General features: G+C 44.7%; 1 protein-coding gene across 1 annotated transcript in view; it reads right to left on the bottom strand.

Moving 5' to 3' along the window:
- Positions 1-15403, bottom strand: part of LOC146798413 (homeobox protein SIX5-like) — a 92308-nt gene that overhangs the window by 53249 nt on the left and 23656 nt on the right. Inside the window, exon 2 of the mRNA XM_085625679.1 lies at positions 3369-4846. Coding sequence (XP_085481805.1) covers positions 3369-4846 — 1478 coding nt within the window. The remainder of the gene's footprint in view (positions 1-3368; positions 4847-15403) is intronic.

Raw genomic sequence — 15403 nt, 5'->3', positions numbered from 1 at the left:
CTACCCTGGTGCCACGTCCTTCAGGTGGGTAGACATGCACCAGTGCCCTTTCACTTCTAATGCCATCAGAAGTGTACATTTGAAGGACTTGACATGAACACCCTCACTCAGTTCACACACAACCACTCAACAACCTTATACAACCCCCTTCAATCTGGCTTTAGGAAAAGCCAAACCCCAACCACACGTCTTCTGTATCCTTCCAAGTTCACCAGATCCACTAATCACAGTCACATATTGCCCATTCTCAGACGCCTGACATCAGAAGCAGTGGAGGTGTTTAAAGATGCAGAGGAGAGAACGAAGCTGGACAAAGATTACCGGAGGGTGACATGCACCGTCTTCAGAAGCAGTGAGTGTAGTGGAGGTGGCGTGTATTGGTGTCATTGCTGGAAACCAAAGGTGAACTCACATTTCATGTAAGTGCACCATGGCAGCGAAAATAAATGTGGCCCAATAGCCCGGTAGTGCAAATGTATTAATCAGTGCACATTTACACATGAATTAGTATAGTACCTAAAATATCAAACTGCAGTTTATTACCACAGTGGAGCGAACTCCGAACTGCTCCATGTGTGCATGACCACAGGCAATGGTCAGCGGGAACTGTGGATAGAGTGTATTAACAAGCATTGGCATAGCCAATAGGTCTCTCCTTTGGGACCTTATAAGTATTTAGTTATCCAGCACAATATCCTTGGTGCAACAACATCAACTGTTGCATGGCTAAACACGTATAAGGTCCCAAAGGCGAGACCTATTGGCTATGCCAATGCTTGTTTTAACTAACACCTTTGGCCAACAAAAACGGGTTATGGAGAAGAAGGCAAAAATCTGGGGCTTTGCCACACAAAAGAAGGTCATTTCCAACAGTGGAGGAAAGGAAACGGTGTGGGGGCAGAAACAACATGGGCTACAGACAGTAATGTGGGGCTGGGGGAACAAGCATGCAGGTGAGAAAGCAACACGGGGGTAGAAGCACACAAAGGCAAGCAAAAGATGGAGGAGGCAAGGAAGAGGCACATGGGCAAGATACAGCAACGCAGCGCAGCAGATGGGGGAAAAGAAGTACACAAGGGAGACAGCTGGTAAACACATACATATTCAATGAGAGCATAATCACAAAGAAAAACAGTAGTGCCCGAAAAGTAAACAGTGGAGACCCAAGCAATGATTCCATGCTCCAGGGGACTTACAGTGACAATAAAGCCAAACATTGGTAAGACAACATGTATTTTTGCAAACAGACAGCTTGAGCGGTCTGGTAGGTGAGACCCAAAAAGAGAGTGTCGCCACTATAAATGGCTATAGTTTGGCCCCACTTGTAAGTACTGTAATCACACCCCAAGAAGGATAACGACTTGAAACACTCCAAAAAGGAGTGATCATAGATTATCAATTGCCAAGACTATCAATTTCAATTTTCAATTTTATTTAAATATGATTTTGGAACTCCTTGGAGGTCCACATATTACAAAATAACAGCCAAAATATAATAAAATGAGTCCACATATAATCGACTTTTTCTAGCAAAAAATGTACAGATTATCATACCGTTCATCTAATACAATTCTAAAAAACATTTGAAAAAGTTAAAAATTCTGTTACAGAAAATTTCGTTTGGGGGACTGAAGATAGCATCTATCAGAGATCTTGCGGATAAAGTACCAAACTGAATACATACAGGCTTTACCCACAGACGACGGTGGGCCATTAATGCTGGACAGACTAGCAGGACATGTATAGAGTCTTGGACTGAGATATTGCAAAGGTTACATATATTAGATATACCATGCCATTTGGCCAACAGCTTATTCAGTGGAAGGAGATCCTGCCTAAGAAGCAGCCAAAAACGGCGCAAACCGTGGGGTATATTCCAGGAGGCGTAAGGTTGTATTTGTTTAAACAAATAGGAATCAACAGCTTGAGTGGCCCCCTTCTTTTGTACAATCAAGTTACGATCCCTTTCGTAGCTTAGCTTCCATGTGGCTTGTTTTAATGTAAATTTTAATTGTTGCATAGAAAGGTCTAAAAGAGTGGCTTCCTCTAAGTCCAAGAGTGTAATGGCCTTCCTATAATTCTTTATAAGAATAGAATGCTCTTTTAGTGGGCCCATCAACTCTTTTGTGATTAGGGATCTTAGTGTGGCTGGCTTTCCTTTGACCAAACTGATAACCCAGCGAATGACTCCTGCCAGACCCTGTGCCCAGCTACTTCTTAGACCGAATTCTAAACGAAGGGCTGCTGCACTGCAACTATTATTAACTGAAGTTAAGCTTCTCAAGAGGGAACCCTCGATAATGTCCAAAAAACCCCATTCGACTAGGTCGATGAGTTCTATGCCGTAAAGCAAAGTTGGGGGGACTTTTGCCCGGAAAGCCTCCAGCAAATAACCAAAGTGTCTTTTACCGGTTGATTTGTATAATGCTCTTAACCCATTTCCCTGCAACTTTGCCTTGCGGGAACTATTTTCTATATGGGATTTGTTGCTCAAGTTGCTATTTACAACCTTACCCAAAAATACGTATGATTTTACTCTTTCTAGTTTTTGGCCTCCCAGCTCCCAGCAAGACTATCAACTGTAGGTACTCATGAATTTAAACGTGCGGAGGTAAAGACTCATGGGACTGACAGATACAATAAAGACATTCAGATTCCTAAAATTAATAAACACACCTTTAGTGTTGGAAGTCCTGGGAAAATAGCCGTGCATCACCCTGCATTTTATCTGTTTTAAGGTTTCTAAAAAAAACCTGCATGATTTCCTGCATAGAAGATTCATGTACAGAGTATCCTGGCAGGTGCTTCACGTATTTTGGAACAGACTGCTTAACACTCTAGGAGATTGTGTTCCCACAAAGCCGACATAATTTGAACAATGGCAACTATTGTCCCCATGTTCAGGCTGTGACACAACTAAAAGTTGGAGAAGCTGATTGAGAAGTGTCATTTCACCAACTCTTTAAAAGGTAGGGAGTGTCTCTTGACCCTGCTGCTAAGTCAGTGCAATCTGTCCTGACCCAGAAGTATATCCCTTGGTTACAGTGCATTTAAATAAGTAGCTCTTTATATTCTGAAACCTTTTTCCCTCCTAGAATTGCCCTTCTAGATTTATTCAGCATTTCTAACTTCCCATTTTTTGAAAAAGCCTGCGTCGCTCTGTATATTCAAAGGCCTGGATGATTTTATGTATTTTTTGAACAATTACAATCAACAAAACCAGATACAACTTAGCTAAATGTATGCCCTTAAGTAACTCTCATTCAACACTGAACTATATAGCAGAAGTAATCATAACAGAAAAGGCACAGCAGATTTAAATTAACGATAAGACTTGCAATACAAAAAAAAAATACAGCGTGACTTACCGGTTGCTGCAGCAGGGAGCTGCACCGCTGCCATTCCCATGCTCGTGTTGATCAAGTGAATATTTCCCTGGTTGAGGGGGGAACTGAGAAAAGGTGGGGACCCAGCTTGACTAAGTTTCACGGGGGCGTTGTTATTCAGGATCTGAAATGGTCCCGTGCCTTGCTGGAAAGTCAACATTTGGGATGAGGGGACAACCTGAGGGAGTGAAACTAGCGGAGACCCTTGAGGCATCTGCGGTATGGAGAGCAACGGCTGGGCTGAGGTGGCCATTTGGGGGACTGAGTAAACTTGAGAGGGAGTGACAGCTGGGGAGAGCGGGACCATATGGGATGAGGAGAACATTTGGGTGCCTTGACCAGTTTGAGACAGTGGGACCACCTGAGAGGTCAAGGAAGCTTGGGAAAGGGGAAGGAGAGGTGGTGATGCCTCGACTCCTGAAGGCACGGTGGCAACAGCGGAGATGGAAGTGGCTGGCATTGTCTCAACAGAAGATGTCAGGTGATTGGCTGTGGGGAAGGAGACCAATGCAGAACCCTGTAGGACATAGGGAAAGGGTGCTGTCTGGATGCTAGGCGACACAGGTTGCGTTATCCCAGCCTGTGATGGCTGGAAAGTGTGAGCTAGCTGACCAGACTGAGTGTTAGACACAACTGAGGAAATAGGAATAATCTGGGAACCAGAGACCATGGGTTGTGCCTGGATGACTTGAGCCACAGAAGCCACTTGAGCCGCAGAGGTCGTATCTCCTGATGTTACCACTTGAGGAGCAGACAATAACTGAGGAACGTAAGCTGCCTTTGGATCCGAGGTCAGCAATTGTGTTTGGTGCACCTGGGTGACGGGTAAGATCTGTTGGGAGCTTTGCCCAGTCTCAGACTGAAAGAGGGCTTCAGAGGTTGTGGTCTGGCATCCTTCTGACTTGACCTCAGTTGGCCCGGGTTGACTGGTCTGTGGAACCTGGAGGGATAGAGGGCCATTTTTGGCAAACACCAAGGAGGGCAGAGACTCTTCCCCGTGTTCTACTTTAATGTCTGCACGACACTGTAGCTGCTGAAGACTGGTGGAATTGCTTGTGTTCAGTAAAACTGTAGACATGGGGTCTTGCAGCAAGCCAGACTCCTGCTTTAGCTGTGGCCGAGTGGCACCAATGACAGTGGCTCCATTGAACAGGATGGGAGAGTTGGTGCCCACTGGGCTGAGGGTAATGGACTGGCCATCTCCTAAAGCCAAACCGTTGATGATAACCCCATTAGGTGTCTGGATGACAGATCCCCCGTTCACAATAATGGGTTGAGGGCTGGTAGTGATGAAATTGCCATTAAGGAGAATGGAGGCGGCACTGGAGCACGAAGCATTGGTTGCCAGGAAGAGGTTGTCAGAGAGAGGAGTCCCATCTTGACCAGTGGATCCTCCAACCTCCATATCCTCAGGCCCCTGGCTAGACTCATCTTCTGTACTATGGTTTCCATCAGACTCGCTGCAGGAAGAAGAAAGACAGGTGGTTACTGCAAAGGTTTGCAAATGGTAGAACATACATTTCTTTCAATCATAATAAAATTAGAAGCCTCTGGTTGCAAATATTACAAATTTGGAGATGTGGGTGGGGAAGGCATCTCGTCTTTCCAAGACGACCTTCAAGTTGTTTTATATAAATGAAATACTGATCCTGGCTTCACCTACAGGTGTTCTATTACGAGATAATTTCATCTAAACAGATAGGGACACTCTGCTTTCAACTCTTACTTTGAAGACATCATAAATAGTCACAGCAAGCCACTCACTGTTGGGGGCAGACCAATCTTTCCTGCCACTACCAAAGAAGCAGATTGGAGATAAAAACGTATTCTTTGAGAGTTCACGATACACATGCGGAGTTATAAAGGAAATCCCACCCACCTCAGAAAATGGACAGACAATTCTCCAGCAGCATCCCTAGGATGCACAATATTGAGAGCTTCTCCTGGGAAAGGTAAAGCTTATGAAAGCACATTTCTCCTAAAACTCAATCTGAATTGAAGTATCTGTTTTTGTAGGTCAGTTCTCTCACCAGTGCATCTAAGGAAAGTTTATGAAGCTGCAGGGACAATGGGGCAGCCAAGTTAATTCAGTTGTGACCTCCATCCAAGACAAGGAAGTAGGGTCAAATGCGATAATCCTTAACAAAGCAGAACTTTATGATCAAATAGTTCTTCACACATGTAATTTCATCTTAATCTCAGACTAGTAGCAAACTGTCTAGAGGATAGAATGTACCCTTTTATAGTTTGTGTGTTTTGTATGCATGCATCCAGTGGTGCGAAACGCAACTATTGCAAATTGTATAGAAATCCTGGTCATTCCTATTTAATATTCATTAATTAAATCTTAAATAAGAAATTAGGTAAACAGGCCTAATACACAGCATAAACATCTTTGAAGTCAATTATTCCCCAATAGCGTCAACGAAATGGAGCTATTTTAACGTTACTCAACTGCATGCTGAGTTACTTCTCTAAAGGACAGTTTACCTATACAGGGTCGCTTTTTGTTTGAGATATAAATTATGGTCTGTCTGGTGTCTATTTTCAGGGTCAGGATGTGAATTCCGGCAAGAATACCGATAATGTCAGAAGTAACAGGAATATGTCTCTTTACAATACGAGTCATTACATCCCGTGCTTTTACAACGCGATCGTTACAACGACCACGTTGTTACAACGCAGTACCATTACTAGAGCCAGTCATTGTAACGACTTGCTCTAGATGGCGCGCTGGACTTAGGAATAGTATCATTTACTATTCCAACTCCAGTGTATGCAACAGTAGGCAAGGTGTTGGAATAGTAAATTATACTATTCCTTAGTTTAGAGCGCCATCTACAGCAAATCGTTGTCACGACTTGCGTTGTAACAACCGCGTTGTAAAGGTATCACGGTGTAATGACCGTGTTGTAAAGGTTGTTTCCCAGTAAGCCAACCCACACACATCTATGAGGAAAAAAGTTTCAGACTTATGCAGATAAGGGTCTGAGTAGTGTGCTACTAATGTAAAATACATTTTATGTACCTCAGGTGAAGTGGGGCCCTCTCCAGCCCAAGCTAACCTTAGAGGTTGCTGGATAATCATTATCGAGAAACGTATCACTCATAATTAACCACACCATGGAAAGAAAATGCCAAAATCACCATGTCTGCCTGTTGAACACCGTGCAGAGAGGCTGCCTTTTGCAGCCAACGTCACAATTAGAGTTTTGAACGAGACATTAATAAGAGCCTTTGCTTGCAATCAAAGCTAAATATTGTTCCACTAAATGTGTGTACCCAGAGAGTACCACTCTTTTGCTTATAGGACTGGATCCATCAACACAAACTGCCATGGGCAAAGTCTCATTTTTGCTGCACAATATCAATGGATTGTTCTCCACTAATTATTTTTTTTTTTAATCAAGTTTGCCCAATATCTTAAAAACAAAAAAAAGTAATGCTTAAAAAAGAATCAAAAAACCCTGATAGGCTATTGTGATTTTTGAACAGTATTCAGACATTTGGGGTACACGTATATTTTCCCGTATTTTCAAACTATATCAATTTTAAGGAGACATCTAATCATAATCAGTTTCACCACACGTAACAATTTAACTGTGAATCTCATCCAGGGTGGAGGATACGTGAGCTAGTGGGAAAAGGAACATTTACTTTTTGAAATGTAGATGTCACCACAGTGTACACTGTTCATGAGGAGGTGCTTCCCTAGAACAGGAACCGCTTTCAAGAGCAAAAGCAGTTAGGCCAACTGTACAGCAACAGAGGTGATGCACCACCAATACTAGCATAAGCGCTTGTTTCTCCCCATTTCAATCTCAGCAGAAAACCTTAAACTTGTATTCCAAATTTGATGTGTATAACTGGGGTTCCAAAGAACCAAAAGTGCACACAGCTCAAGTAATTCATAAATTGTGTTTTCCAATCCTCCTGTGTATTTTGTGCTCTTGCATTATTCTTTGCCTAACTGATGCAGTCAACATATTTATAGTACAAACTGACTTACACAAATCTAACACAGGTAAATATAGAGCAGACTAAGCGATGAGATCAACACAAGGCCATCCAAGGTAAGTACAACATTACTCTTGTCTCCTACCCCTTTGCAACTGAGTGCTGACACGGAAGCAGGCATGAGTGCTCGTGACCCGCTGGTCTTTCTATCCAGAGTTGCCTGTCTGCCTGCCCCATTGCTCAGGATCTCTGACGCTACTACTGGCAAAGGCTACTGGAGAGCGCAGCATGGCGTACCTTGGGGGTGGATATCATCGTCCCAGGAGGACCACACCAGCGTGAAAGTGATCCCCAAATGCGGCTTGTAGCAATCCCCAGTCGTGGAGTTGAGTTGGGCTAGATCAGACAGGAGTGTATTTGAAAATCAAATGATTAATTTCAGTGAAGGTCCCTACCGTTATTATTGGTGTTAGATGCTGAATGCTCTATGTCAGCAGTTCTCAAACTGTTGTCCAGGTACCTCTGGGAGTCAGCAACACCAACATAGGGCTCCGCAACAGCATTGAAATGACATAATATTAAAAAATAAGGTGTATGTAACTAAAGAAGCAAAATTGAAAATGTAAACATTTTAATACACTCTGTAAATGGGAAGGAATCTGAAATTGGAGGCTAGAAATTACAACTGCATCCTCAGACTGAATTGTGAGAGCAATCTAACAGCAATATACTATAGGAGATGGGTGGCCACAATTTAATTTAAAAAAGCCAAAGCCTCCCAATTTTAATTTTTTTTTTATTAATATTTGTGACTATAATAAAATATTTCATTTGGGTAGTTCTTTTATTAATGCGGATTTCCGTACTTTAGTGTATTGTTTTACGGTTCAAATCATGTAAATTTCTTAGGCTGTGGTCCCTGGACTCAAATAATGATTCACTGTGGGTCACCAGATTACAGCGTGATCAAGTGGGGGTACACAGAAGTCAAAAGATTAAGAGCCACTGTTCTTCAGTGTGAACTAAAGTTTTCCCACACTCGTGGCTGTTTACCAATGTAACGCTGCTGTATCATCATTGTTGCAGCTTTTGTCTATGACTGGACTTCTGGAACTGTGACTTGTGCTCGCAGGTCCACCTGACGCGAAGTGCAGTTTTTTTATGCTTTCGACTTTAATTCACAGCCTTTTTGTTTATTTATTCAACAATAGAGCTTTCATCTTCTTTTGTTAGATTGAACTCTTTTTTAAAAAGGTACGAAAACCTCCTAATCTGACTCAGATATATTATTGTTATATGCAGGTGGAGGCGGCTGTTGTCAACTCGCCAAAAGGATAGGAGCGAGCATCCAGCAGTATTTATTGTTGATTATTTTGAATTGTTTTGATTTTAAATATGACAGTGAGAAAGCATAGATCGTGGAAGTTAATTCCAAGGTCTTGTAATAAAACAAAATCTAATCTCATTGGGAATACATCTTCCCAATTTAGAGCTCTTTAAAGTATAGGCAACTATTTCCATTTTCTTCTCAAAAATTGATAACAGAAATGTGAAAACTGGGAAACGGCCTTCACAAGGAGGGCTGAGCCACATAAGCGGCTTCCATCAAAGTGGAAAAAAGTCAGTTTTAGGGCGAGGGGCCAGGCGTCGGGGTAGTTTTATGGGCAAAGGCCAAGTGTTAGGGCTCAGGGTGAGAAGTCAGGGTAGCTTTAAGGCTGGAGCTGGGTGGATTGTAGGGCTGGGTTTGCAGGTGTTGGGGTGCAAGGCGGGGGCTGGGGTGAGCAATTTACCATGCATATCTGTAGGAAAGTAGGATCTGTTTCTTATGGTTACCCCCACTTTTAGCTTTTTGCACCCTCTGTTTTGACTAGTCTGGCTGGGATCCTGCTATTCAGGACCCCAGCCTGCTTTCTCCATTAAATTGATATGCATGTACTTTGGTACAACTCCAGATTGGATACTGGGGTAGCCTTATCAGTCCCTAGTATATGGTACACATGTACCCAGGGCATAGGTACCCCAGAGGCCTCCCCTGGGCTGAAGCATGCATTATGCCACCCATCAGAGGCCATGCAAAATGGAACCTCAGGTCTGCTACTGCAGCCTGTGTAAGCTGGTGCTTGCACCACTTACGAGAGATATAGGTTCACTAGATCTACATATATCACTACACTTAAAACTTTGTAAGTCACACCTATAGCAGTCCTTAACAATCCTGAAGACAGGGTGCTGGGTTTTACGTGAGAGGGTGCTCCTGCATGAGCAGGGCCCCTCTGCAGTCTTTGGAGACCATTCTCCCGGGCTGTACGTGATACTACCAGACATATAGGTAGAGGTGCATTATAACCTCGCAGTAAATGCTATCTTGAAAATGACTGCAACGAAGTATGTCGTGTTTGATGTCAAACACTTTGGAATCATACCTCCACACCAATAACTGGTGTGGAAGGTAGGATTCCTCCCCCCCCCCCCCCCAGAACTGAGGTTCCATGGGTACCCAAGTCTACTGGTACCAACTTTCTCAAGCCTTACAGCACAAAGTGGATGCTTTCTGCCACAGACAGCCCTCTTGCTGCAGAGCCAAGCTAGAGCAGAGGAAGGTCGGACAATAGGTATCCTGTCACAGGGAGGTGTGACCACCTCCCTGACAGGATTTACTGTATTGGGGCTGGGTGGGTGCACTGTCTCAGTGCCAGAAAGTCTGCACAAGGGGCACATTTGGTGTCCCTGTGCATAGTCCAGCACAAACCAGTTCTGGGAGCCATTTGCTCCTGCTCTGGCATGAAACTGGGCAAAGGACATGGGTGTAGCCACCCCTCTGTCTTGTCCCTCCCATTGGTGGGTCCCTAGAATCTGTCCAAGGCTCTCCTGTGGATATAAAATGGGCTACCTGGCTACAGGACATTAGATTTTATGTGGACAAGATTCTGCAAAAAGATACCACTACACTTCCACCATCTGGACACGCTGGACCTCCCTTGGGCTCGACTTAGTCTTCCCTTGCCGTCCCCAGTCTCGCCACTGTCAGTGATGCATACAGGCACTGTGCAGGGCCCTGTGGACCTCCAAGACAACAGAAGAATCTCCCTTGGAGTGAAGGAGTGACTCCCTTGCAAACGCAGGCACCGTAACGCATCTGAACTGTTGGCTGATCCTGAGCTCCTGCGGACTTCGAAAGCTCCAGCAACACAGGAGGTGGGTTTCTGAAGGTCTCCGAGGTCGAGCTGCCCTCTTACCGAGTTTGAGGCAGATATCCCTCGTGGGGACCGTATACCCGTACTCCTGTGCACCGCATCCATTTGCAGCTGAACATGCTTGTTGTCATGCAACAATTCCGTGCATTGGGCAATTTGTAGCCCTGACCCCAGCTCATCTTTTCTGAGGAGGACTCTGGCATCCTCGCACTCTGTGCCCTGCTAGCTGGTATCCTGCGAAACCGCCTGAGGTCCCCTCGCGCCTCCTGTGCCGCCGGCCTGTGGGTCCACTTGAGGGTCAACTTTGCTCTATTTGGGCTCCCCTGGTTGCTCCAGGCCTGCCCTGACTCCCTTTGCGGTGTTGAGTCTCCTGGTCCTGGCTGGGCCAGATCAACACCGAATTTGACCATCTGCGTTGCTTGCCGCTGCCAAGGCTTGTTGGTGCTTCTGCCAGACACCGACCTCTCAGCACTCGAAATCCTTCGTGGGACAGCTCGTATCCAGCTCCTGGTCATCCTAGACGTCTCCTGTTCCACGCAGCTGAAGAGTCAAGATCACCTTCAACACACCTGAAGCACCCGACATCGGTGGGCATTCGTCTAACGAGCCCCTGGTCACTCCAAAGTGACCCAGACTCTGTCCCCTCTGCTTTCAGGTTCTTCTCATCTAGAATCCACGTTTGGATTCCACCGGACACTTTTCTTACTTCCAGCAGCAGCATTTCTTTGTCGACATCCATAGAGAAAGGACAAGGGTTTCCGACACAACTTCGTGCATATGCATATGGTACAAAGGTATCCACAGGTAGGGTGGCTCTCCAACCTCTTAAATTCCAAGGGTTGTCTTCGTAATCTGCTGGGAAGGGTCCTTAATCTCTAATTTTCCAACCACGACTTTCCCATTGAATTGTACGGAGCACGCGGTCGTGTTCTCACTCTGCACCCGTCCTCCATGGGGTCCCTACTCACTCACCTTGGGTGGTTCCTTGGGGTCCCAGCGATTCTACACCTTCTAGACTAGTTCTAGTCCAAAGTCGTGGTTCTTATACCACTTATTTACTATATGGTTTGGTCTCCCCCGGGAGCCCACTGTGTATTGTGCTACTTACATTTGATTCGTTGCAACTGTATTATTTGATTTGTGTTCTATCCTCTTGTACATGATACTAGAGAGTGTTATATATAATAAATACATATTATAACTACTGTGTGGTTTCCCTTTCATTTAACCAATACTATAAGGTTGCATTCTGGTAAAACGAGGTGCTTAACATTCCTTCAAGACTTGGCCTGAAGGCTGCTCTAAAAAGCTACCACTAGGATAGCCTTCTATAAAGGTTATCTTTGACCTAATCACCATAAGGGTTGTTTGGACTGGTATAAGGTGCCAGACGTGGTTGTGCTTCTGACTGCGTTGTTTAGACATGCTTGGTTTAGGCATGCATGCAAATTCTCCAAAGGAGGCGAAAACGCGTACTGATCAGAAGAATGAGGATTCCAGATTCGATAATCTAAGGGCAAAACATCTTCTGCAATCAGTACATAAGGATCTAGCCATCATACCAGAAACCGTTGTGGAAGATTTTACTCTTCCTCACACTGAGTTCTCTGTATCTATCTTTTCGTGCACAACACCAATAAAGACGCAAAAAGACACCATAAACTGAATCAATTGCTGAGTTATCAGTAACTTAATAAATTGACTTACAGACCTCCTGTAACTTACCCAGAAATTATTTTCAGTATTTAGAAACTCTTCAAACCTTGTAAAGAATTCAATCTTACATTTTAGCATTATTGAAAAGATTTACAAATGTTTCTCACCGGATCCTGAATGCCCTTTAAGTAATCCTACAAAACGTGGTACTCAGAGTAACGGATGGTTTATCTAGGCGCCCAGACTAACAGTGATCAACATTTGGAACTCTTACCTCAAGATCAATCTCCCTCGGAAACATCACAAACTAACACACTTTTAAAATACCCTCTCTACAGACTGTATTTAGCAGTGCTGGGGTTTGGATTGGTAGCCCTAAGATAAACTAAATACAACCCAAGGAAAAAGAGAAGAACATTTCGAAAGACAGCCAAATAGAATCTTTCTTTCGATAACATTGCTGCATTCCTACAAAGGCTCTTGTTGCTCCTTTGGCTTATTTACTAATCTTTCGAAGCAAGGAGGAAATATCAGTAGCAGAAATTAATATTCATACCAGTAAAAAAATAAAAAAAATCAACAAAACAAAAAGCAAGAAACGTAGAATCAGTAAAATAAAGGTGTGCGAAAAATCAGATTCACCCCATCATCAAATAACTCTTTTAGATTACTAAATGGCTTTTAAAGTCATTCGAATGATTTAAATAATTTGATTTTACAAACACTTCATATTCCAGGACTCTCCTTTTTTGGTAATTTTATCTCTTTGGCACTGGCATTAGACTACGCTTGTTGACTCTCAGGCTCTTTGTGAGGTATAAAAACATTAGTGATCTGTATCCTCGGTCTGCTAGTAACACAGCCATTTTACCACTTTGACACTTGGGGCCCGCTTACAAATTTGGCGGTGCAACACCAGGTCCGCCCCGCTGCCGCACTGCAAAACCCATTGTGAGGCTGCCCACTAGATTACGGGTGTAACTCATGTCTGGCAGGCTTTTTTGGCGTTCCTACGGCGGTGCCTTTGATAACAGGCAACACAATGGGAATGTTAATATAATTACTGCATGGCATGGACTGAAAAGTCCATATCATACAGGAACTGGTGAGCATGCACACAGCCCCTTGTGTGCATCCACATGGCACAGAGGCACCAAGGGACCCTGTAGTAAGTACCTCCATGTAAACCCTGGTGGAGAGGAAACCCGTAATATGCTTGGCACAACAGTGGCGGTCCCGCGAAGCATTCTGATGCCTTTACACCACTGCAACACCACCAGGGAACAGCAGTTCTCCGTCGGCTGCAGTGGGACTGTGGCAGTCCGGCCGTCCAACTCGTAATCAGGCAGTTGGGAGACCGCGGCGACCCCGCAAGGCTGACACTCCTCGGACCCCCAGACTTGTAATTGGGCCCTTGGTTTTAAGGATCAGACCACACTTTCTGGTATATGATCTCTGTTTTCGATCATGATTTATTATTTCTGCATAACTGTTCCACAATGACTAGGTCACTTCCCATCTTTTGTTTTTTAGGTCTCGCCTGACCCAGCGCATGCGCTGGTCTGGCGAGACTTATTGAGAGGGCTCCAAAAAGTGCTACCAGGCCAGCCTAGAGCTACAGTGCATGTGCGCGGGCGCGCGCGCCGCGATTGATTACTTTCACTTTCGCGGCCGCATTGATGTTTGATCGCGATCACTTTTGCGGCCGCTTGGCATAGCCAATAGGTCTCACTTTTGGGACCTTATAAGTATTTAGTTATGTAACTGTTGCATGGCTAAACACTTATAAGGTCCCAATGCTTGTTTTACATACTATTGCAACATGGGTTTACCGTTCTATATCAGTGTTGGGAGCTTCACTTTACTATGCCCGCTATCTCCAACGTGATTTGTGCTCTGGTGTTTTCAGGGATTGTAATTTGAGTCTTTCTTTTTATAGGCAAATTACGTAGGACATAGATGATCTCATTTGTTTTAGGCATTGCCTTTTGTCCCTTTTAGGTCAGGTGAGCAGTATGATGGTATTTATCATCCAGATTCTTCCTCTCTTTACAGCATCTTCACTATTTTCTGACAATTCCCCTCTTTATCTAGGTCTCGCCTGAGCCGGAGCATGCGCTACTCAGGCGAGACTTTTAGTTAGTGGTCTTCAAAAAGCCCGACCACAGCTTTTAGTGAGGCACAGAGCGTGCGGTTACGCGCACAAGCGCGCGCCTCGCTCCGCCTCTCCGTGTTACTCGCCTTCAACGTTCCTCCTCCTCCTCCCCCACCAAAGATGAGACATGTCAAAGGTCTATTTGACCTAGGTGCAAGCAATGAACATTAACATGTCTTATCTCCCCAATACCAAACTATTAGTATTTTTTCTGTTACTTAGATCAGCCTACTTTTTAAAAAAACAAACAGCACATGCCAGTCTTTGCAGTAGAAACTCCAGAGAAATGCTGCACCCTTTTTGCCCCCCGGACTTTTCCGTCCCTCCCGGCCCGCCTCCTCGGTTATCCTTGAGGTCATCACAAACCTCAACACCCCGACGGTATCCCGAAAGGGGGGGGGGGGGGTACATTTGCTTCTGTCCTTGTTGTGAAACGAGAGACTCCAACAACCTTCACTTCCCCTAGTGTTTGATGGACGGCGCCGGACGGACAGGACGCGTCTCACTGGAACACTGCGTGCATGGTGCACGCTGGGTTCAAAGGTCAAGCTTTTTTTTTAATGTAGTTTTATGTAGCGCGAAGTTATTGGAGCTCTTTCTACGAACACCAGTTACATTTATTTTTGTAGACACCGGAAGCGTAAGCGATATGCCCAAAATCACGAGATGTTGAGCCGACGCCGATACTCAAACCTAGTTCCTCAGTTCCAGTGTGACAGCTCTGGCCCTTACGCCACAATCTCTCCTCCTTTCCTGACTAGCCCTGCTATTCTGGAGCCGGTTCTGTCTCACATACCTCAAGTGTTTTCTTTGTCCACCTTGCTGTCTCTGTCCAACAGACCAAAGACCTTGCTCTCCATCACCGGTTTCTTTTTACCTCGCAAACCTCACATCTTGCCTCCCGCCACCTCTTTCCTCACATGTGAGGGTCTGCCTCGCAGACTCTGAACTTCCTGTCCCTCACCGGTTTGACTCGGTTTAAGAGACCTTCTCTCTTCCCTTTCCTCGCCCTCTTCTCTGCGTTTAGCCAATACTGTGCCTTCCCATCCTCACCT

Source organism: Triturus cristatus, chromosome 9 (assembly GCF_964204655.1).
Source record: "Triturus cristatus chromosome 9, aTriCri1.1, whole genome shotgun sequence".
NCBI classification, from domain to species: Eukaryota; Metazoa; Chordata; class Amphibia; order Caudata; family Salamandridae; genus Triturus; species Triturus cristatus.
The sequence above is the reverse complement of the archived record's forward strand: the minus strand, read 5'-3'. Positions and strand labels throughout refer to the sequence as shown.